At 51.3% G+C, this 25,019-nt stretch overlaps 1 protein-coding gene across 2 annotated transcripts in view; it reads right to left on the bottom strand.

Moving 5' to 3' along the window:
• The window catches only part of CBS (cystathionine beta-synthase), a 138,749-nt gene that overhangs the window by 99,632 nt on the left and 14,098 nt on the right, over positions 1-25,019 (bottom strand). For both annotated transcript variants that reach the window (XM_068271044.1, XM_068271043.1), the window contains exons 3-4: positions 2,946-3,052; positions 109-243 (exon numbers count right to left, since the gene is read on the bottom strand). In XM_068271044.1, the coding sequence (XP_068127145.1) occupies positions 109-243; positions 2,946-3,052 (242 nt within the window). The remainder of the gene's footprint in view (positions 1-108; positions 244-2,945; positions 3,053-25,019) is intronic.

Raw genomic sequence — 25,019 nt, 5'->3', positions numbered from 1 at the left:
AGCGGTGGGATCAGGCAGCTCTGGCTGTGGTATAACTGGTGGCAGCGGTGGGCTCATGCAGCTCTGGCTGTGATATAACTGGTGGCAGCGGTGGGATTCTGTGCTCACCTGTGTTCCCAGACGTGGGTTCTATTATGGTGTCTCCAGCCTTCAGCAGTCCAGCTCTCTCAGCATCTTCCACCATGCGTAGACTGATGCGATCTTTCACGCTGCCTCCCGCATTGAAAAATTCACACTTGGCCACTGTGGGGCAGATAGAGGTAGAATGAGGTCATTGTGGACATATCTGAGCACTGACTGAACACCCATCCTTATGGTGCCAGAGAGGATGTAGCATGGAACTGCTGGGAGAGAAGCCACTACAAAAAGAATGAGATGAGGGAGTAATATGTGGAGACAGATATAGTCATGATCCAGAGGGGACCGCAATGGAGAATGGCACGGCTCCCACAAGTACAGTCTTGAGATGAAAGAAGGCAAGCGTTGCACAAGGCTAGGGTGTGGCTTAGCCAAAGCGAGAGCGTAGCACAGGCAAGGCGAGGACGTGGTACAAGGCAAAGAAGTGGTCCAGGCAAGGTGAGGGCGTGGCCAAGGCAAGGCACAAGGTAAAGGGGTGGCCCATGCAAGGCAAGGGCGTGGCCCAGGCAAGGCTAGGGTGTGGCTTAGCCAAAGCGAGAGCGTAGCACAGGCAAGGCGAGGGCGTGGTACAAGGCAAAGGAGTGGTCCAGGCAAGGTGAGAGCGTAGCACAGGCAAGGTGAGGGCGTGGTACAAGGCAAAGGAGTGGCCCAGGGAAGCAAGGGCATGGATTTCTCGTGCAAGGCCCAGGCAAGGCTAGGGAGTGGCCTAGGCAAGGCAAGGGCATGGCACAAGGCAAAGGAGTGGTCCAGGCAAGGTGAGAGCGTGGCCCAGGAAAGGCAATGGGGTGGCCCATGCAAGGTGAGGGCGTGGCCAAGGCAAGGTGAGGCACAAGGCAAAGGGGTGGCCCATGCAAGGCAAGGGCGTGGCCCAGGCAAGGCTAGGGAGTGGCGCAGGCAAGCCGAGGGCGTGGCACAAGGCAAAGGCGTGGCCCAGGCAAGGCTAGGGTGTGAAACAGGCAAGCCGAGAGCGTGGCACAAGGCAAAGGCGTGGCCCAGGCAAGGCTAGGGTGTGGCTTAGCCAAAGCAAGAGCATAGCACAGGCAAGGCGAGGGCGTGGTCCAGGCAAGGCAAAGGGGTGGCCCATGCAAGGTAAAGGCGTGGCCAAGGCAAGGCGAGGCACAAGGCAAAGGGGTGGCCCATGCAAGGCAAAGGCGTGGCCCAGGCAAGGCTAGGGAGTGGCCCAAGCAAGCCGAGGGCGTGGCACAAGGCAAAGGCGTGGCCCAGGCAAGGCTAGGGTGTGAAACAGGCAAGCCGAGAGCGTGGCACAAGGCAAAGGCGTGGCCCAGGCAAGGCTAGGGTGTGGCTTAGCCAAAGCAAGAGCGTAGCACAGGCAAGGTGAGGGCGTGGTCCAGGCAAGGCAAAGGGGTGGCCCATGCAAGGTAAAGGCGTGGCCAAGGCAAGGCAAGGCACAAGGCAAAGGGGTGGCCCATGCAAGGCAAAGGCGTGGCCCAGGCAAGGCTAGGGAGTAGCCCAGGCAAGCCGAGAGCGTGGCACAAGGCAAAGGCGTGGCCCAGGCAAGGCTAGGGTGTGGCTTAGCCAAAGCAAGAGCGTAGCACAGGCAAGGCGAGGGCGTGGTACAAGGCTAGGGTGTGAAACAGGCAAGGCGAGAGCGTGGCACAAGGCAAAGGCGTGGCCCAGGCAAGGCTAGGGTGTGAAACAGGCAAGGCGAGAGCGTGGCACAAGTCGAAGGAGTGGCCCAGGCAAGGCGAGGGTGTGACCAAGGCTAGGGAGCGTGGCACAAGGCAAAGGGGTGGCCAAGGCAAGGCGAGGGCGTGACCAAGGCTAGGGAGTGGCCCAGGCAAGGTGAGAGCGTGGCCCAGGCAAGGCAAAGGGGTGGCCCATGCAAGGCGAGGGCGTGGCCAAGGCAAGGTAAGGCACAAGGCAAAGGGGTGGCCCATGCAAGGCAAAGGCGTGGCCCAGACAAGGCTAGGGTGTGAAACAGGCAAGGCGAGAACGTGGCACAAGTCGAAGGAGTGGCCCAGGCAAGGCGAGGGTGCGGCCCAGGAAAGTTCTTGCAATGGGCTAGTGCAATACACCTTACAGACACACATTGGGGTCAATTCATAAAAGGCTTTGTGGTAAAAAATCTCGTCTGGAAAATACCGCTTTCGGTATTTTAGACTTTAGTGTGCTAATTCATAAACCTTTTCACAGCTGCCATAGAAATGCGGCGTTTTACCGAAGCCCAATTGTCGGTAAGATTATTACAACATTGTTACATTTCTGTTCTCCGTGCAGAGACAGCATTACAATAAAAAAGGCATCCCCAACTTCCCTTTAGATGTGCATGTTGTGTTATACTGCCTCTGCTTGCCCTGAATCTGCTCTGAATCTGTCTATTAGTCTTTCTGAACAGTTTATTTCATTGGCACAGCTTTACACATGCCACGCTTGTCTGATGTGAAATACAAGAGGTACCCAAGAGGTTAAACACACAGCCTGGGGTATTCAGGAGAAGCCTTGTTTGTTCCGCTCTCGCTGCTGCTGCCGCCTGGGAGATCTGTCTCCATTAACTTTGCTCTTATCACTCTCTCATTAACCTCTTCAAAGCAAGCGGTATTCTTTGTACCATTACCTGCTCTAATCTTTATGAATTGACATTTACTGACATGTGTTGAGGTAATTACCGCACAAGTCAGTAATTTACCTCACTGCTCGGGAATGTCAGCTTTTCATGAGGTAACAGGGTTTATGAACTGACACTTTGCGGAGTGTTCGGTAAAGTCAGCTGTTTTCAGCATTACCACATGCGGGAACGCTTTATGAATCGACCCCATTGTCTCTGATTGTCAGGAAAAAATACTCACGCAGCTCACACTTCAGTCCATGACGTTTGCCAATCTTATTTATTCGTACCAGGGGGGTGTGGCCAATTTTCTGCAAGATGGTGGGCAGAATTGATGGCGGGGGAGTTCTGAAACCAAACAAATATCATGAGAACATGCCAGTTTGCAGATCAGATAAAACATGGCAAACACCACAGAGACACAGGCTGCCATATAGGTCAGTACATATAGAGGGGTAGTGGCTGCCATATAGGTCAGTACATATAGAGGGGTAGTGGCTGGCATACAGGTCAGTACATAGAGGGGTAGTGGCTGCCATATAGGTCAGTACATATAGAGGGGTAGTGGCTGGCATACAGGTCAGTACATATAGAGGGGCAGTGGCTGGCATACAGGTCAGTACATAGAGGGGTAGTGGCTGCCATATAGGTCAGTACATATAGATGGGCAGTGGTTGGCATACAGGTCAGTACATATAGAGGGGCAGTGGTTGGCATACAGGTCAGTACATATAGAGGGGTAGTGGCTGGCATACAGGTCAGTACATATAGAGGGGCAGTGGTTGGCATACAGGTCAGTACATATAGATGGGCAGTGGTTGGCATACAGGTCAGTACATATATATGGGCAGTGGCTGGCATACAGGTCAGTACATATAGAGGGGCAGTGGTTGGCATACAGGTCAGTACATATAGAGGGGCAGTGGTTGGCATACAGGTCAGTACATATAGAGGGGCAGTGGTTGGCATACAGGTCAGTACATATAGAGGGGCAGTGGTTGGCATACAGGTCAGTACATATAGAGGGGTAGTGGCTGGCATACAGGTCAGTACATATAGAGGGGCAGTGGTTGGCATACAGGTCAGTACATATAGATGGGCAGTGGCTGGCATACAGGTCAGTACATATAGAGGGGCAGTGGTTGGCATACAGGTCAGTACATATAGAGGGGTAGTGGCTGGCATACAGGTCAGTACATATAGAGGGGCAGTGGTTGGCATACAGGTCAGTACATATAGAGGGGTAGTGGCTGGCATACAGGTCAGTACATATAGATGGGCAGTGGTTGGCATACAGGTCAGTACATATATATGGGCAGTGGCTGGCATACAGGTCAGTACATATAGAGGGGCAGTGGTTGGCATACAGGTCAGTACATATAGAGGGGCAGTGGCTGGCATACAGGTCAGTACATATAGAGGGGCAGTGGTTGGCATACAGGTCAGTACATATAGAGGGGTAGTGGCTGGCATACAGGTCAGTACATATAGAGGGGTAGTGGCTGGCATACAGGTCAGTACATATAGAGGGGCAGTGGTTGGCATACAGGTCAGTACATATATATGGGCAGTGGCTGGCATACAGGTCAGTACATATAGAGGGGCAGTGGTTGGCATACAGGTCAGTACATATAGAGGGGTAGTGGCTGGCATACAGGTCAGTACATATAGAGGGGCAGTGGTTGGCATACAGGTCAGTACATATATATGGGCAGTGGCTGGCATACAGGGCAGTACATATAGAAGGGCAGTGGCTGGCATACAGGTCAGTACATATACAGGGGCAGTGGTTGGCATACAGGTCAGTCCATATAGAGGGATAGTGGTTGGCATACAGGTCAGTCCATATAGAGGGGCAGTGGTTGGCATACAGGTCAGTACATATAGAGGGGCAGTGGTTGGCATACAGGTCAGTACATATAGAGGGGCAGTGGTTGGCATACAGGTCAGTACATATAGAGGGGCAGTGGTTGGCATACAGGTCAGTACATATAGAGGGGCAGTGGCTGCCATATAGGTCAGTACATATAGAGGGGTAGTGGCTGGCATACAGGTCAGTACATATAGAGGGGCAGTGGTTGGCATACAGGTCAGTACATATAGAGGGGCAGTGGTTGGCATACAGGTCAGTACATATAGAGGGGCAGTGGCTGCCATATAGGTCAGTACATATAGAGGGGTAGTGGCTGGCATACAGGTCAGTACATATAGAGGGGCAGTGGCTGGCATACAGGTCAGTACATATAGAGGGATAGTGGCTGCCATATAGGTCAGTACATATAGAGGGGTAGTGGCTGGCATACAGGTCAGTACATAGAGGGGCAGTGGTTGCCATACAGGTCAGTACATATAGAGGGATAGTGGTTGGCATACAGGTCAGTCCATATAGAGGGATAGTGGTTGGCATACAGGTCAGTCCATATAGAGGGGCAGTGGTTGGCATACAGGTCAGTACATATAGAGGGGCAGTGGCTGCCATATAGGTCAGTACATATAGAGGGGTAGTGGCTGGCATACAGGTCAGTACATATAGAGGGGCAGTGGTTGCCATACAGGTCAGTACATAGAGGGGCAGTGGTTGCCATATAGGTCAGTACATATAGAGGGATAGTGGCTGGCATACAGGTCAGTACATATAGAGGGGCAGTGGTTGGCATACAGGTCAGTACATATATATGGGCAGTGGCTGGCATACAGGGCAGTACATATAGAAGGGCAGTGGCTGGCATACAGGTCAGTACATATACAGGGGCAGTGGTTGGCATACAGGTCAGTCCATATAGAGGGATAGTGGTTGGCATACAGGTCAGTCCATATAGAGGGGCAGTGGTTGGCATACAGGTCAGTACATATAGAGGGGCAGTGGTTGGCATACAGGTCAGTACATATAGAGGGGCAGTGGTTGGCATACAGGTCAGTACATATAGAGGGGCAGTGGTTGGCATACAGGTCAGTACATATAGAGGGGCAGTGGCTGCCATATAGGTCAGTACATATAGAGGGGTAGTGGCTGGCATACAGGTCAGTACATATAGAGGGGCAGTGGTTGGCATACAGGTCAGTACATATAGAGGGGCAGTGGTTGGCATACAGGTCAGTACATATAGAGGGGCAGTGGCTGCCATATAGGTCAGTACATATAGAGGGGTAGTGGCTGGCATACAGGTCAGTACATATAGAGGGGCAGTGGCTGGCATACAGGTCAGTACATATAGAGGGATAGTGGCTGCCATATAGGTCAGTACATATAGAGGGGTAGTGGCTGGCATACAGGTCAGTACATAGAGGGGCAGTGGTTGCCATACAGGTCAGTACATATAGAGGGATAGTGGTTGGCATACAGGTCAGTCCATATAGAGGGATAGTGGTTGGCATACAGGTCAGTCCATATAGAGGGGCAGTGGTTGGCATACAGGTCAGTACATATAGAGGGGCAGTGGCTGCCATATAGGTCAGTACATATAGAGGGGTAGTGGCTGGCATACAGGTCAGTACATATAGAGGGGCAGTGGTTGCCATACAGGTCAGTACATAGAGGGGCAGTGGTTGCCATATAGGTCAGTACATATAGAGGGATAGTGGCTGGCATACAGGTCAGTACATATAGAGGGGCAGTGGTTGGCATACAGGTCAGTACATATAGAGGGATAGTGGTTGCCATACAGGTCAGTACATAGAGGGGTAGTGGCTGCCATATAGGTCAGTACATATAGATGGGCAGTGGTTGGCATACAGGTCAGTACATATAGAGGGGTAGTGGCTGGCATACAGGTCAGTACATATAGAGGGGCAGTGGTTGCCATACAGGTCAGTACATAGAGGGGTAGTGGCTGCCATATAGGTCAGTACATATAGATGGGCAGTGGTTGGCATACAGGTCAGTACATATAGAGGGGTAGTGGCTGCCATATAGGTCAGTACATAGAGGGGCAGTGGTTGGCATACAGGTCAGTACATATAGAGGGGTAGTGGCTGGCATACAGGTCAGTACATATAGAGGGGTAGTGGCTGGCATACAGGTCAGTACATATAGAGGGGCAGTGGTTGGCATACAGGTCAGTACATATAGAGGGGCAGTGGTTGCCATACAGGTCAGTACATAGAGGGGCAGTGGTTGGCATACAGGTCAGTACATATAGAGGGGTAGTGGCTGGCATACAGGTCAGTACATATAGAGGGGTAGTGGCTGGCATACAGGTCAGTACATATAGAGGGGCAGTGGTTGGCATACAGGTCAGTACATATAGATGGGCAGTGGCTGCCATATAGGTCAGTACATATACAGGGGCAGTGGTTGGCATACAGGTCAGTACATATAGAGGGGCAGTGGCTGCCATATAGGTCAGTACATATAGAGGGGTAGTGGCTGCCATATAGGTCAGTACATATAGATGGGCAGTGGTTGGCATACAGGTCAGTACATATAGAGGGGTAGTGGCTGCCATATAGGTCAGTACATATACAGGGGCAGTGGTTGGCATACAGGTCAGTCCATATAGAGGGGCAGTGGTTGGCATACAGGTCAGTACATATACAGGGGCAGTGGTTGGCATACAGGTCAGTCCATATAGAGGGGCAGTGGTTGGTATACAGGTCAGTACATATACAGGGGCAGTGGTTGGCATACAGGTCAGTCCATATAGAGGGGCAGTGGTTGGTATACAGGTCAGTCCATATAGAGGGGCAGTGGTTGGTATACAGGTCAGTCCATATAGAGGGGCAGTGGTTGGCATACAGGTCAGTACATATACAGGGGCAGTGGTTGGCATACAGGTCAGTCCATATAGAGGGGCAGTGGTTGGTATACAGGTCAGTCCATATAGAGGGGCAGTGGTTGGCATACAGGTCAGTACATATAGAGGGGCAGTGGTTGGCATACAGGTCAGTCCATATAGAGGGGCAGTGGTTGGCATACAGGTCAGTACATATAGAGGGGCAGTGGTTGGCATACAGGTCAGTACATATAGAGGGGCAGTGGTTGCCATACAGGTCAGTACATATAGATGGGCAGTGGCTGGCATATAGGTCAGTACATATAGAGGGGCAGTGGCTGCCATATAGGTCAGTACATATAGAGGGGCAGTGGTTGGCATACAGGTCAGTACATATAGAGGGGCAGTGGCTGGCATACAGGTCAGTACATATAGAGGGATAGTGGTTGGCATACAGGTCAGTACATATAGAGGGATAGTGGTTGGCATACAGGTCAGTACATATAGAGGGGCAGTGGTTGGCATACAGGTCAGTACATATAGAGGGGCAGTGGTTGGCATACAGGTCAGTACATATAGATGGGCAGTGGTTGGCATACAGGTCAGTCCATATAGAGGGATAGTGGTTGGCATACAGGTCAGTACATATAGAGGGGCAGTGGTTGGCATACAGGTCAGTCCATATAGAGGGGCAGTGGTTGGCATACAGGTCAGTCCATATAGAGGGGCAGTGGTTGGCATACAGGTCAGTACATATAGATGGGCAGTGGTTGGCATACAGGTCAGTACATATAGAGGGGCAGTGGTTGGCATACAGGTCAGTACATATAGAGGGGCAGTGGTTGGCATACAGGTCACTGCATATAGAGGGGCAGTGGTTGGCATACAGGTCAGTACATATAGAGGGGCAGTGGTTGGCATACAGGTCAGTACATATAGATGGGCAGTGGCTGGCATACAGGTCAGTACATATAGATGGGCAGTGGCTGGCATACAGGTCAGTACATATAGAGGGGCAGTGGTTGGCATACAGGTCAGTACATATAGAGGGGCAGTGGCTGGCATACAGGTCAGTACATATAGAGGGGTAGTGGCTGGCATACAGGTCAGTACATATAGAGGGGCAGTGGTTGCCATACAGGTCAGTACATATAGATGGGCAGTGGCTGGCATACAGGTCAGTACATATAGAGGGGTAGTGGCTGGCATACAGGTCAGTACATATAGAGGGGTAGTGGCTGGCATACAGGTCAGTACATATAGAGAGGCAGTGGTTGGCATACAGGTCAGTACATATAGAGGGATAGTGGCTGGCATACAGGTCAGTACATATAGAGGGATAGTGGCTGCCATACAGGTCAGTACATATAGAGGGGTAGTGGCTGGCATACAGGTCAGTACATATAGAGGGATAGTGGCTGCCATACAGGTCAGTACATATAGATGGGCAGTGGCTGGCATACAGGTCAGTCCATATAGAGGGGCAGTGGTGGGCATACAGGTCGGTACATATATATGGGCAGTGGTTGGCATACAGGTCAGTACATATAGAGGGGCAGTGGCTGGCATACAGGTCAGTACATATAGATGGGCAGTGGCTGGCATACAGGTCAGTACATATAGAGGGGTAGTGGCTGGCATACAGGTCAGTACATATAGAGGGGTAGTGGCTGGCATACAGGTCAGTACATATAGATGGGCAGTGGCTGGCATACAGGTCAGTACATATAGAGGGGCAGTGGTTGGCATACAGGTCAGTACATATAGAGGGGTAGTGGCTGGCATACAGGTCAGTACATATAGAGGGGCAGTGGTTGCCATACAGGTCAGTACATATAGATGGGCAGTGGCTGGCATACAGGTCAGTACATATAGAGGGGTAGTGGTTGGCATACAGGTCAGTACATATAGAGGGGCAGTGGTGGGCATACAGGTCAGTACATATAGATGGGCAGTGGCTGGCATACAGGTCAGTACATATAGAGGGGCAGTGGCTGCCATATAGGTCAGTACATATAGATGGGCAGTGGCTGGCATACAGGTCAGTACATATAGAGGGGTAGTGGCTGGCATACAGGTCAGTACATATAGAAGGGCACTGGTTGGCATACAGGTCAGTACATATAGAGGGATAGTGGTTGGCATACAGGTCAGTACATATAGAGGGGTAGTGGCTGGCATACAGGTCAGTACATATAGAGGGGTAGTGGCTGGCATACAGGTCAGTACATATAGAGGGGCAGTGGTTGGCATACAGGTCAGTACATATATATGGGCAGTGGCTGGCATACAGGGCAGTACATATAGAGGGGCAGTGGTTGGCATACAGGTCAGTACATATAGAGGGGCAGTGGTTGGCATACAGGTCAGTACATATAGAGGGGCAGTGGTTGGCATACAGGTCAGTACATATAGATGGGCAGTGGCTGGCATACAGGTCAGTACATATAGAGGGGTAGTGGCTGGCATAGAGGTCAGTACATATAGAGGGGTAGTGGCTGGCATACAGGTCAGTACATATAGAGGGGCAGTGGTTGGCATACAGGTCAGTACATATAGAGGGGCAGTGGCTGGCATACAGGGCAGTACATATAGATGGGCAGTGGCTGGCATACAGGTCAGTACATATAGAGGGGCAGTGGTTGGCATACAGGTCAGTACATATATATGGGCAGTGGTTGGCATACAGGTCAGTACATATAGATGGGCAGTGGTTGGCATACAGGTCAGTACATATAGAAGGGCAGTGGCTGGCATACAGGTCAGTACATATAGAGGGGCAGTGGTTGGCATACAGGTCAGTACATATATATGGGCAGTGGTTGGCATACAGGTCAGTACATATAGAGGGGCAGTGGCTGCCATACAGGTCAGTACATATAGAGGGATAGTGGTTGGCATACAGGTCAGTACATATATATGGGCAGTGGTTGGCATACAGGTCAGTACATATAGAGGGGCAGTGGTTGGCATACAGGTCAGTACATATAGAGGGGCAGTGGCTGGCATACAGGTCAGTACATATAGAGGGATAGTGGTTGGCATACAGGTCAGTACATATAGAGGGGCAGTGGCTGGCATACAGATCAGTACATATAGTGGGATAGTGGTTGGCATACAGGTCAGTCCATATAGAGGGGCAGTGGTTGGCATACAGGTCAGTCCATATAGAGGGGCAGTGGTTGGCATACAGGTCAGTCCACATAGAGGGGCAGTGATTGGCATACAGGTCAGTGCATATAGAGGGATAGTGGTTGGCATACAGGTCAGTACATATAGAGGGGCAGTGGTTGGCATACAGGTCAGTCCATATAGAGGGGCAGTGGCTGGCATACAGGTCAGTCCATATAGAGGGGCAGTGGTTGGCATACAGGTCAGTACATATAGAGGGGCAGTGGTTGGCATACAGGTCAGTACATATAGAGGGGCAGTGGTTGGCATACAGGTCAGTACATATAGAGGGACAGTGGTTGGCATACAGGTCAGTACATATATATGGGCAGTGGTTGGCATACAGATCAGTACATATAGAGGGGCAGTGGTTGGCATACAGGTCAGTACATATAGAGGGGCAGTGGCTGCCATACAGGTCAGTACATATAGAGGGATAGTGGTTGGCATACAGGTCAGTACATATAGAGGGGCAGTGGTTGGCATACAGGTCAGTCCATATAGAGGGGCAGTGGTTGGCATACAGGTCAGTACATATAGAGGGGCAGTGGTTGGCATACAGGTCAGTACATATAGAGGGATAGTGGTTGGCATACAGGTCAGTACATATAGATGGGCAGTGGCTGGCATACAGGTCAGTACATATAGAGGGGTAGTGGCTGGCATACAGGTCAGTACATATAGATGGGCAGTGGCTGGCATACAGGTCAGTACATATAGAGGGGTAGTGGCTGGCATACAGGTCAGTACATATAGAAGGGCAGTGGTTGGCATACAGGTCAGTACATATAGAGGGATAGTGGTTGGCATACAGGTCAGTCCATATAGAGGGATAGTGGTTGGCATACAGGTCACTGCATATAGAGGGGCAGTGGTTGGCATACAGGTCAGTACATATAGAGGGGCAGTGATGGGCATACAGGTCACTGCATATAGAGGGGCAGTGGTTGGCATACAGGTCAGTACATATAGAGGGGCAGTGGTGGGCATACAGGTCGGTACATATATATGGGCAGTGGTTGGCATACAGGTCACTGCATATAGAGGGGCAGTGGTTGGCATACAGGTCAGTACATATAGAGGGGTAGTGGCTGGCATACAGGTCAGTACATATAGATGGGCAGTGGCTGGCATACAGGTCAGTACATATAGAGGGGTAGTGGCTGGCATACAGGTCAGTACATATAGAGGGGTAGTGGCTGGCATACAGGTCAGTACATATAAAGGGGCAGTGGTTGGCATACAGGTCAGTACATATATATGGGCAGTGGCTGGCATACAGGGCAGTACATATAGAGGGGCAGTGGTTGGCATACAGGTCAGTACATATAGAGGGGCAGTGGTTGGCATACAGGTCAGTACATATAGAGGGGCAGTGGTTGGCATACAGGTCAGTACATATAGATGGGCAGTGGCTGGCATACAGGTCAGTACATATAGAGGGGTAGTGGCTGGCATACAGGTCAGTACATATAGAGGGGTAGTGGCTGGCATACAGGTCAGTACATATAGAGGGGCAGTGGTTGGCATACAGGTCAGTACATATATATGGGCAGTGGCTGGCATACAGGGCAGTACATATAGAAGGGCAGTGGCTGGCATACAGGTCAGTACATATAGAGGGGCAGTGGTTGGCATACAGGTCAGTACATATATATGGGCAGTGGTTGGCATACAGGTCAGTACATATAGAGGGGCAGTGGCTGCCATACAGGTCAGTACATATAGAGGGATAGTGGTTGGCATACAGGTCAGTACATATATATGGGCAGTGGTTGGCATACAGGTCAGTACATATAGAGGGGCAGTGGTTGGCATACAGGTCAGTACATATAGAGGGGCAGTGGCTGGCATACAGGTCAGTACATATAGAGGGGCAGTGGTTGGTATACACGTCAGTACATATAGAGGGGCAGTGGTTGGTATACACGTCAGTACATATAGAGAGGCAGTGGCTGGCATACAGGTCAGTACATATAGAGGGATAGTGGTTGGCATACAGGTCAGTACATATAGAGGGGCAGTGGCTGGCATACAGATCAGTACATATAGTGGGATAGTGGTTGGCATACAGGTCAGTCCATATAGAGGGGCAGTGGTTGGCATACAGGTCAGTCCATATAGAGGGGCAGTGGTTGGCATACAGGTCAGTCCACATAGAGGGGCAGTGGTTGGCATACAGGTCAGTGCATATAGAGGGATAGTGGTTGGCATACAGGTCAGTCCATATAGAGGGGCAGTGGCTGGCATACAGGTCAGTCCATATAGAGGGGCAGTGGTTGACATACAGGTCAGTACATATAGAGGGGCAGTGGTTGGCATACAGGTCAGTACATATAGAGGGGCAGTGGTTGGCATACAGGTCAGTACATATAGAGGGACAGTGGTTGGCATACAGGTCAGTACATATATATGGGCAGTGGTTGGCATACAGATCAGTACATATAGAGGGGCAGTGGTTGGCATACAGGTCAGTACATATAGAGGGGCAGTGGCTGCCATACAGGTCAGTACATATAGAGGGATAGTGGTTGGCATACAGGTCAGTACATATAGAGGGGCAGTGGTTGGCATACAGGTCAGTCCATATAGAGGGGCAGTGGTTGGCATACAGGTCAGTACATATAGAGGGGCAGTGGTTGGCATACAGGTCAGTACATATAGAGGGATAGTGGTTGGCATACAGGTCAGTCCATATAGAGGGATAGTGGTTGGCATACAGGTCACTGCATATAGAGGGGCAGTGGTTGGCATACAGGTCAGTACATATAGAGGGGCAGTGGTGGGCATACAGGTCACTGCATATAGAGGGGCAGTGGTTGGCATACAGGTCAGTACATATAGAGGGGCAGTGGTGGGCATACAGGTCGGTACATATATATGGGCAGTGGTTGGCATACAGGTCAGTACATATAGAGGGGCAGTGGTTGGCATACAGGTCAGTACATATAGAGGGGCAGTGGTTGGCATACAGGTCAGTACATATAGAGGGATAGTGGTTGGCATACAGGTCAGTACATATAGAGGGATAGTGGTTGGCATACAGGTCAGTCCATATAGAGGGGCAGTGGTTGGCATACAGGTCAGTACATATAGAGGGGCAGTGGTTGGCATACAGGTCAGTACATATAGAGGGATAGTGGTTGGCATACAGGTCAGTCCATATAGAGGGATAGTGGTTGGCATACAGGTCACTGCATATAGAGGGGCAGTGGTTGGCATACAGGTCAGTACATATAGAGGGGCAGTGGTGGGCATACAGGTCACTGCATATAGAGGGGCAGTGGTGGGCATACAGGTCAGTACATATAGAGGGGCAGCAGTTGGCACACAGGTCAGTCCATATAGAGGGGCAGTGGTGGGCATACAGGTCGGTACATATATATGGGCAGTGGTTGGCATACAGGTCAGTACATATAGAGGGGCAGTGGTTGGCATACAGGTCAGTACATATAGAGGGGCAGTGGTGGGCATACAGGTCGGTACATATATATGGGCAGTGGTTGGCATACAGGTCAGTACATATAGAGGGGCAGTGGCTGGCATACAGGTCAGTACATATAGAGGGATAGTGGTTGGCATACAGGTCAGTACATATAGAGGGATAGTGGTTGGTATACAGGTCAGTACATATAGAGGGGCAGTGGTTGGCATACAGGTCAGTCCATATAGAGGGGCAGTGGTTGGCATACAGGTCAGTACATATAGAGGGGCAGTGGTTGGCATACAGGTCAGTACATATAGAGGGGCAGTGGTGGGCATACAGGTCGGTAAATATATATGGGCAGTGGTTGGCATACAGGTCAGTACATATAGAGGGGCAGTGGCTGGCATACAGGTCAGTACATATAGAGGGGCAGTGGTTGGTATACAGGTCAGTACATATAGAGGGGCAGTGGCTGGCATACAGGTCAGTACATATAGAGGGGCAGTGGCTGGCATACAGGTCAGTACATATAGATGGGCAGTGGTTGGCATACAGGTCAGTACATATAGAAGGGCAGTGGCTGGCATACAGGTCAGTACATATAGAGGGGTAGTGGCTGGCATACAGGTCAGTACATATAGAGGGGCAGTGGTTGGCATACAGGTCAGTACATATAGAGGGGCAGTGGCTGGCATACAGGTCAGTACATATAGAGGGATAGTGGTTGGTATACAGGTCAGTACATATAGAGGGGCAGTGGCTGGCATACAGGTCAGTACATATAGAGGGGCAGTGGTTGGCATACAGGTCAGTACATATAGAGGGGCAGTGGCTGGCATACAGGTCAGTACATATAGAGGGGCAGTGGTTGGCATACAGGTCAGTACATATATATGGGCAGTGGTTGGCATACAGGTCAGTACATATATAGGGGCAGTGGTGGGCATACAGGTCGGTACATATATATGGGCAGTGGTTGGCATACAGATCAGTATGACAATCTCCCGCCAATCAGTTTTACTATGCCACAGTTGGCATATAGGTCTCATCCAATAAAGGCTTCTGGAGGGTAATCCACTTTAAGCACAGTAAACGTTTAAGATTGGTTGTTGTGCCCATACAAGAAACAATCTCGACTGTGTGTACAATCGGTAAAATAAAGTCATCGGTTTTGCTATGGAGATCAGGTATTTTGCTGCCACCGCTCTACAGAGTGATGAGGCGGAGAGACCTCGGAGCTAGCTATTCCTAAAAGGAAGAAAACTGGTTAATTCCAAACCGACAATTTATAGAAATAGAACAATGTGGTAGTTTGTCTTCTCTGAGGGCAGTGATGGCTAACCTTGGCACTCCAGCTGTGACAGAACTACAAATCCCATCATGCCTCTGCCTTCCCGAGTTATGCTTAGAGCTGTCAGAGTATTGCAATGCCTCATGGGACTTGTAGTTCCCCCACAGCTGGAGTGCCAGGGTTAGCCAGCACTGTCTGAGGACATGGGCCTGCCAAGGTTAGCCAGCACGGTCTGAGGACATGGGCCTGCGTGCAACTCACCTTTTATCCTAAGTTATCTCTTAAGTGATATATTGTCAAACTTGTCAATAACATGCTCATTAAACCATCAGTGAGGCCTAGTGCACACCAAAAACCGCTAGCAGATCCGCAACATGCTAGCAGATTTTGAAACGCTTTTTCTTATTTTTCTGCAACGTTTCAGCTAGCGTTTTGCGGTTTTGTGTAGCGGTTTTGGTGTAGTAGATTTCATGTATTGTTACAGTAAAGCTGTTACTGAACAGCTACTGTAACAAAAAACGCCTGGCAAACCGCTGTGAAGTGCCGTTTTTCAGAGCGGTTTGCGGTTTTCCTATACTTAACATTGAGGCAGAAACGCATCCGCAATCCAAAATCTGCAGCAGCCCGGGAGTATGCGTTTCTGCAAAACACCTCCCGCTCTGGTGTGCACCAGCCCATTGAAATACATTACCCTAGCGGATCCGCACCCGCAAGCAGATCGCAAACCGCAGCGGAAACGCTCCGGTGTGCACTAGGCCTAAGCAAGAAAATACTGAAAGTGACCCAGAGACCAGTATAAAGCCTGTTTACTTCCCCGGGGCTTTCTCCAGCCGCATAAGCATGGATGCGTCCCTCACGTGTGCCTCCCGCGGTCTGGCCAGAGTCCTCCGTTCAGCCGCAAGTAAACCCCGGTAGACGGCTCAGTTGGGCTCAGTCTTCTGAGTGACGTCAGCTGTGGCCTCCTGCGCTTGCTCAGATCGCCCCCTGCTGACGTCACACAGCCACTTACCAGAGATGATTGCGGCTTAACGGAGGACGGCGAGGGACGCATCTATGCTTTGGGGCTGGAGGAAGCCCCGGGTAGGTAAAAAAAAAAAAATGCTTTTTGCTGGTCTCTCTTTAAATTAGTTTTGATAGTACTTTTCACACTATTTGGTACTTTTACAATTGCAAAATGCTGAAAAGGAATTCTAAATAGAACCAGAACAATTATCTGTTAGAAGAAAACTCAGGAGAAATAGTTAATTGCATAGATCAGAATAATCAGGTAACAAGGTTTTATGTCCGGTCATTCAGGAAATCTCCCAGATAGTGCGTCAGACCAACAAGATTCCTAGCCCTGGAAATAGAAATAAAATATGAAAAGTATTGATTTGAAGGTGACTGGCAGTTCTTCTGGCATGCCTCCATGATCAGCCAGGTGTGGAAAAGCACAGATCGCCTCCATGATCGGCCAGGTGTGGAAAAGCACAGATCGCCTCCATGATGGGCCAGGTGTGGAAAAGCACAGATCGCCTCCATGATGGGCCAGGTGTGGAAAAGCACAGATCGCCTCCATGATCAGCCAGGTGTGGAAAAGCACAGATCGCCTCCATGATCAGCCAGGTGTGGAAAAGCACAGATCGCCTCCATGATCAGCCAGGTGTGGAAAAGCACAGATCGCCTCCATGATCAGCCAGGTGTGGAAAAGCACAGATCGCCTCCATGATCGGCCAGGTGTGGAAAAGCACAGATCGCCTCCATGATGGGCCAGGTGTGGAAAAGCACAGATCGCCTCCATGATCGGCCAGGTGTGGAAAAGCACAGATCGCCTCCATGATTAGCCAGGTGTGGAAAAGCACAGATCGCCTCCATGATTAGCCAGGTGTGGAAAAGCACAGATCGCCTCCATGATCGGCCAGGTGTGGAAAAGCACAGATCACCTCCATGATGGGCCAGGTGTGGAAAAGCACAGATCGCCTCCATGATCGGCCAGGTGTGGAAAAGCACAGATCGCCTCCATGATCGGCCAGGTGTGGAAAAGCACAGATAGCCTCCATGATGGGCCAGGTGTGGAAAAGCACAGATCGCCTCCATGATCGGCCAGGTGTGGAAAAGCACAGATCGCCTCCATGATCGGCCAGGTGTGGAAAAGCACAGATCGCCTCCATGATCGGCCAGGTGTGGAAAAGCACAGATCGCCTCCATGATCGGCCAGGTGTGGAAAAGCACAGATCGCCTCCATGATCGGCCAGGCGTGGAAAAGCACAGATCGCCTCCATTTCTTTGAGCTTTCTGGCAAGGAGTTTAGGACAGGATAGGTGTGAACACCGTGGAGATTTGGAGACAGGGCGGCTGATGAGGTGCTACTTCTAGGAGTTTTGCCAAAGATAATTTATAAATGTTGTCAGCAGGGAGCTGGGCTTCCAGGAACAGTCCTGATAAGATGACACTGATACTTACCTATGCAATTTGGCCTGGCATAGCAGAGAAAGTTTAACTGTCAGCTCTGGCACTGTGATGCCAGGTCACATGATTAATTCTCGCCAGCCCTGATGTTGTGTGATCTGTGCATGAGATGGGATATGTTTGCAGCTTGCGAAAGCGTCACATCTTCCCCCTTAGTTAGCTTGGGGAAGGAATGGTCACACGAGACCATGACTGAAGCAATGTCCACTCGTTACTTGAGTCCGTTACAGCGGGAAAGTCTGTCGGCATTCTGATGGCGACTTCCCGGTTTATGCTGGATTGTGAAATCATATTGATGTAGCGCTAAGCTCCAATGAGGGAGTTTTCCGTTGGTACCAGCAGTACGTTTCAACCAGCTGAGGGGGTTGTTGTCTGTGATGACCGTGAAGGATCGTCCATATAGGTACGATTGTAACATCTGTAGGGCCCACACAATTGCTAGACACACTTTCTCCGTCGTGGAGTATGCAGCCTCCCTTGGAAGTGGCTTCTGCTCAGGAAGAGGACAGGACGCTCATTCCCAGCCGCATCCACCTGACTAAGTGCTGCTCCCAGGCCAGGGTCCAAAGCATCCGCTTCTACAATACACTGACGTGTGAAGGACAGGAGAGCTACTCAGCGCTTCCTTCAAGGCCTAAAATGCCAGTTCTAATTCTGGATTCCAAGTGACCATATTGGGTGTTTTTTCCCCGTGGCATCGGTCAGTGGTTTATCCAGAGTACTATAGGATGGAACAAACTTCCTATATTACCCCTGTCGTTCCTAGGAAAGCCTGTATTTGTTTCTTGGTGGTAGGCTGAGGCCACACATGTTTGCCTACTCTGTGCCCTAGGTAGGGTTGGCCTGGACTGTTTGCTGGTGGAAAGTTCATTGCGAATAATGCGTATTCGCTTCGGCAGGCGAGCACATGGCTTGTTCAACCTGCCGCCCCCCCTCCTTCACTGACACAGTCACTAGAGTGATCGGTGCTGGCGGCAGGTACTCACGCGTGTCCTTGTGTGTGTGTGTGTCGTACGTTCCTTCCTGGGGAAGTGCAGGCTTGTTTGTGCACATGTGTATGAGAATTCGCGTTGGAAGGTGTAGGTTCTGTTTGCGCGTCCACTGGCGTATTGCGTAAACATGTACACGCATGCATACACACAATCGCACCTAAAGGCCTCTTTAAACCAAGAAACCACAATAACAACTCTCTGTAGTACTGCAGCTAGTGTCTGCTCCTGTGACCGGTTATTCCATGCCCTGATTCCATGCTTCTGGTGTGGACCCTGGCTTGTATGATTGCCCACTCCTGCTGTGTCCGATTACCTGATCTGTTACCGACCTGTGCCTGACTATCCAACACCCTACCGAGTGGTTCTTATCTCAAACATTAAGATCTACTGATCACGGTTCAGCCTACCTACTGTCCCTAAATCAGGAGATTACTTCAACAGCCGCAGAAGTCCTCCATCAAACAGCATTTCCAGCTCTCCTGCCATTCGCCACCCTGATCGGCGGTGATCTGTAAGAGAAGCGGTCCTCCACACTCTGGTCTCTGAAGAATCAGGTACGTGAGCACTACACACCTGACACATACCTCATCATGGAGACAAATGTGACCCCTCACCCCACAGTCAGCAGGCACATGGCAGTCAATCAACTATCCCTCCTTCCTGGACCACACTTCTCCCCCCCCCCCCCCACGGCAGCCATTTTACACTCTGCCTGTTTGAAGGAGTGTAGGGAGAGAGCTGTGCTGCTGATAGGGAGAGTGTTAGTGAGGCCTGTGTGCTGTATGAAGGAGTGTAGGGAGAGAGCTGTGCTGCTGATAGGGAGAGTGTTAGTGAGGCCTGTGTGCTGTATGAAGGAGTGTAGGGAGAGAGCTGTGCTGCTGATAGGGAGAGTGTTAGGCCTGTGTGCTGTATGAAGCAGTGTAGGGAGAGAGCTGTGCTGCTGATAGGGAGAGCGTTAGTGAGGCCTGTGTGCTGTATGAAGCAGTGTAGGGAGAGAGCTGTGCTGCTGATAGGGAGAGCGTTAGTGAGGCCTGTGTGCTGTGTGAAGGAGTGTAGGGAGAGAGCTGTGCTGCTGATAGGGAGAGTGTTAGTGAGGCCTGTGTGCTGTGTGAAGCAGTGTAGGGAGAGAGCTGTGCTGCTGATAGGGAGAGTGTTAGTGAGGCCTGTGTGCTGTGTGAAGCAGTGTAGGGAGAGAGCTGTGCTGCTGATAGGGAGAGCGTTAGTGAGGTCTGTGTGCTGTGTGAAGCAGTGTAGGGAGAGAGCTGTGCTGCTGATAGGGAGAGCGTTAATGAGGCCTGTGTGCTGTGTGAAGGAGTGTAGGGAGAGAGCTGTGCTGCTGATAGGGATAGTGTTAGTGAGGCCTGTGTGCTGTATGAAGCAGTGTAGGGAGAGAGCTGTGCTGCTGATAGGGAGAGCGTTAGTGAGGTCTGTGTGCTGTGTGAAGCAGTGTAGGGAGAGAGCTGTGCTGCTGATAGGGAGAGCGTTAGTGAGGCCTGTGTGCTGTTTGTAGCAGTGTAGGGAGAGAGCTGTGCTGCTGATAGGGAGAGTGTTAGTGAGGCCTGTGTGAAGCAGTGTAGGGAGAGAGCTGTGCTGCTGATAGGGAGAGTGTTAGAGAGGCCTGTGCGCTGTGTGAAGGAGTGTAGGGAGAGAGCTGTGCTGCTGATAGGGAGAGTGTTAGTGAGGCCTGTGTGCTGTATGAAGGAGTGCAGGGAGAGAGCTGTGCTGCTGATAGGGAGAGCGTTAGTGAGGCCTGTGTGCTGTATGAAGGAGTGTAGGGAGAGAGCTGTGCTGCTGATAGGGAGAGTGTTAGTGAGGCCTGTGTGCTGTGTGAAGCAGTGTAGGGAGAGAGCTGTGCTGCTGATAGGGAGAGTGTTAGTGAGGCCTGTGTGCTGTATGAAGGAGTGTAGGGAGAGAGCTGTGCTGCTGATAGGGAGAGCGTTAGTGAGGCCTGTGTGCTGTATGAAGCAATGTAGGGAGAGAGCTGTGCTGCTGATAGGGAGAGTGTTAGTGAGGCCTGTGTGCTGTGTGAAGGAGTGTAGGGAGAGAGCTGTGCTGCTGATAGGGAGAGTGTTAGTGAGGCCTGTGGGCTGTGTGAAGGAGTGTAGGGAGAGAGCTGTGCTGCTGATAGGGAGAGCATTAGTGAGGCCTGTGTGCTGTATGAAGCAGTGTAGGGAGAGAGCTGTGCTGCTGACAGGGAGAGTGTTAGTGAAGCCTGTGTGCTGTGTGATGGAGTGTAGGGAGAGAGCTGTGCTGCTGATAGGGAGAGTGTTAGTGAGGCCTGTGTGCTGTGTGAAGGAGTGTAGGGAGAGAGCTGTGCTGCTGATGGGGAGGGCGTTAGTGAGGCCTGTGTGCTGTATGAAGCAGTGTAGGGAGAGAGCTGTGCTGCTGATAGGGAGAGCATTAGTGAGGCCTGTGTGCTGTATGAAGCAGTGTAGGGAGAGAGCTGTGCTGCTGATAGGGAGAGTGTTAGTGAGGCCTGTGTGCTGTATGAAGCAGTGTAGGGAGAGAGCTGTGCTGCTGATAGGGAGAGCGTTAGTGAGGCCTGTGTGCTGTATGAAGGAGTGTAGGGAGAGAGCTGTGCTGCTGATAGGGAGAGTGTTAGTGAGGCCTGTGTGCTGTATGAAGGAGCGTAGGGAGAGAGCTGTGCTGCTGATAGGGAGAGTGTTAGTGAGGCCTGTGTGCTGTGTGAAGGAGTGTAGGGAGAGAGCTGTGCTGCTGATAGGGAGAGTGTTAGTGAGGCCTGTGTGCTGTGTGAGTGAGTGTATGGAGAGAGCTGTGCTGCTGATAGGGAGAGTGTTAGTGAGGCATGTGTGCTGTGTGAAGGAGTGTAGGGAGAGAGCTGTGCTGCTGATAGGGAGAGTGTTAGTGAGGCCTGTGTGCTGTGTGAAGGAGTGTAGGGAGAGAGCTGTGCTGCTGATAGGGAGAGTGTTAGTGAGGTCTGTGTGCTGTGTGAAGGAGTGTAGGGAGAGAGCTGTGCTGCTGATAGGGAGAGTGTTAGTGAGGCCTGTGTTCTGTATGAAGCAGAGTAGGGAGAGAGCTGTGCTGCTGATAAGGAGAGTGTTAGTGAGGCCTGTGTGCTGTATGAAGCAGTGTAGGGAGAGAGCTGTGCTGCTGATAAGGAGAGCGTTAGTGAGGCCTGTGTGCTGTGTGAAGGAGTGTAGGGAGAGAGCTGTGCTGCTGATAGGGAGAGTGTTAGTGAGGCCTGTGGGCTGTGTGAAGGAGTGTAGGGAGAGAGCTGTGCTGCTGATAGGGAGAGTGTTAGTGAGGCCTGTGGGCTGTGTGAAGGAGTGTAGGGAGAGAGCTGTGCTGCTGATAGGGAGAGCATTAGTGAGGCCTGTGTGCTGTATGAAGCAGTGTAGGGAGAGAGCTGTGCTGCTGATAGGGAGAGTGTTAGTGAGGCCTGTGTGCTGTGTGAAGGAGTGTAGGGAGAGAGCTGTGCTGCTGATAGGGAGAGTGTTAGTGAGGCCTGTGTGCTGTGTGAGTGAGTGTATGGAGAGAGCTGTGCTGCTGATAGGGAGAGTGTTAGTGAGGCCTGTGTGCTGTATGAAGCAGTGTAGGGAGAGAGCTGTGCTGCTGATAAGGAGAGTGTTAGTGAGGCCTGTGTGCTGTATGAAGCAGTGTAGGGAGAGAGCTGTGCTGCTGATAAGGAGAGCGTTAGTGAGGCCTGTGTGCTGTGTGAAGGAGTGTAGGGAGAGAGCTGTGCTGCTGATAGGGAGAGTGTTAGTGAGGCCTGTGGGCTGTGTGAAGGAGTGTAGGGAGAGAGCTGTGCTGCTGATAGGGAGAGCATTAGTGAGGCCTGTGTGCTGTATGAAGCAGTGTAGGGAGAGAGCTGTGCTGCTGATAGGGAGAGCGTTAGTGAGGCCTGTGTGCTGTGTGGAGTGTAGGGAGAGAGCTGTGCTGCTGATAGGGAGAGTGTTAGTGAGGCCTGTGTGCTGTATGAAGGAGTGTAGGGAGAGAGCTGTGCTGCTGATAGGGAGAGCGGTAGTTAGGCCTGTGTGCTGTATGAAGGAGTGTAGGGAGAGAGCTGTGCTGCTGATAGGGAGAGTGTTAGTGAGGCCTGTGTACTGTATGAAGGAGTGTAGGGAGAGAGCTGTGTTGCTGATAGGGAGAGCGTTAGTGAGGCCTGTGTGCTGTATGAAGCAGTGTAGGGAGAGAGCTGTGCTGCTGATAGGGAGAGCGTTAGTGAGGCCTGTGTGCTGTGTGATGGAGTGTAGGGAGAGAGCTGTGCTGCTGATAGGGAGAGCGTTAGTGAGGCCTGTGTGCTGTGTGAAGGAGTGTAGGGAGAGAGCTGTGCTGCTGATAGGGAGAGTGTTAGTGAGGTCTGTGTGCTGTGTGAAGGAGTGTAGGGAGAGAGCTGTGCTGCTGATAGGTAGAGTGTTAGTGAGGCCTGTGTGCTATATGAAGCAGTGTAGGGAGAGAGCTGTGCTGCTGATAGGTAGAGTGTTAGTGAGGCCTGTGTGCTGTATGAAGCAGTGTAGGGAGAGAGCTGTGCTGCTGATAGGGAGAGTGTTAGTGAGGCCTGTGTGCTGTATGAAGCAGTGTAGGGAGAGAGCTGTGCTGCTGATAGGGAGAGCGTTAGTGAGGCCTGTGTGCTGTATGAAGCAGTGTAGGGAGAGAGCTGTGCTGCTGATAGGGAGAGTGTTAGCGAGGCCTGTGTGCTGTGTGAAGCAGTGTAGGGAGAGAGCTGTGCTGCTGATAGGGAGAGCGTTAGTGAGGCCTGTGTGCTGTGTGAAGCAGTGTAGGGAGAGAGCTGTGCTGCTGATAGGGAGAGCGTTAGTGAGGCCTGTGTGCTGTGTGAAGCAGTGTAGGGAGAGAGCTGTGCTGCTGATAGGGAAAGCGTTAGTGAGGCCTGTGTGCTGTGTGAAGGAGTGTAGGGAGAGAGCTACGCTGCTGATAGGGAGGGTGTTAGTGAGGCCTGTGTGCTGTGTGAAGGAGAGTAGGGAGAGAGCTGTGCTGCTGATAGGGAGAGTGTTAGTGAGGCCTGTGTGCTGTATGAAGGAGTGTAGGGAGAGAGCTGTGCTGCTGATGGGGAGAGTGTTAGTTAGGCCTGTATGCTGTGTGAAGGAGTGTAGGGAGAGAGCTGTGCTGCTGATAGGGAGAGCGTTAGTGAGGCCTGTGCGCTGTGTGAAGGAGTGTAGGGAGAGAGCTGTGCTGCTGATAGGGAGAGCGTTAGTGAGGCCTGTGTGCTGTATGATGAAGTGTAGGGAGAGAGCTGTGCTGCTGATAGGGAGAGCGTTAGTGAGGCCTGTGTGCTGTGTGAAGGAGTGTAGGGAGAGAGCTGTGCTGCTGATAGGGAGAGTGTTAGTGAGGCCTGTGTGCTGTATGAAGGAGTGTAGGGAGAGAGCTGTGGTGCTGATAGGGAGAGTGTTAGTGAGGCCTGTGTGCTGTGTGGAGTGTAGGGAGAGAGCTGTGCTGCTGATAGGGAGAGTGTTAGTGAGGCCTGTGTGCTGTATGAAGGAGTGTAGGGAGAGAGCTGTGCTGCTGATAGGGAGAGTGTTAGTGAGGCCTGTGTGCTGTGTGAAGGAGTGTAGGGAGAGAGCTGTGCTGCTGATAGGGAGAGCGTTAGTGAGGCCTGTGTGCTGTATGAAGCAGTGTAGGGAGAGAGCTGTGCTGCTGATAGGGAGAGCGTTAGTGAGGCCTGTGTGCTGTGTGAAGCAGTGTAGGGAGAGAGCTGTGCTGCTGATAGGGAGAGCGTTAGTGAGGCCTGTGTGCTGTATGAAGGAGTGTAGGGAGAGAGCTGTGCTGCTGATAGGGAGAGCGTTAGTGTGGCCTGTGTGCTGTGTGAAGCAGTGTATGGAGAGAGCTGTGCTGCTGATAGGGAGAGTGTTAGTGTGGCCTGTGTGCAGCAGTGTATGGAGAGAGCTGTGCTGCTGATAGGGAGAGTGTTAGTGAGTCCTGTGTGCTGTATGAAGGAGTGTAGGGAGAGAGCTGTGCTGCTGATAGGGAGAGTGTTAGTGAGGCCTGTGTGCTGTGTGAAGGAGTGTATGGAGAGAGCTGTGCTGCTGATAGGGAGAGTGTTAGTGAGGCCTGTGTGCTCTATAAGGCAGTGTAGGGAGAGAGCTGTGCTGCTGATAGGGAGAGCGTTAGTGAGGCCTGTGTGCTGTGTGAAGGAGTGTAGGGAGAGAGCTGTGCTGCTGATAGGGAGAGCGTTAGTGAGGCCTGTGTGCTGTGTGAAGGAGTGTAGGGAGAGAGCTGTGCTGCTGATAGGGAGAGTGTTAGTGAGGCCTGTGTGCTGTATGAAGCAGTGTAGGGAGAGAGCTGTGCTGCTGATAGG

Source organism: Hyperolius riggenbachi, chromosome 2 (assembly GCF_040937935.1).
Source record: "Hyperolius riggenbachi isolate aHypRig1 chromosome 2, aHypRig1.pri, whole genome shotgun sequence".
NCBI classification, from domain to species: domain Eukaryota; kingdom Metazoa; phylum Chordata; class Amphibia; order Anura; family Hyperoliidae; genus Hyperolius; species Hyperolius riggenbachi.
The sequence above is the reverse complement of the archived record's forward strand: the minus strand, read 5'-3'. Positions and strand labels throughout refer to the sequence as shown.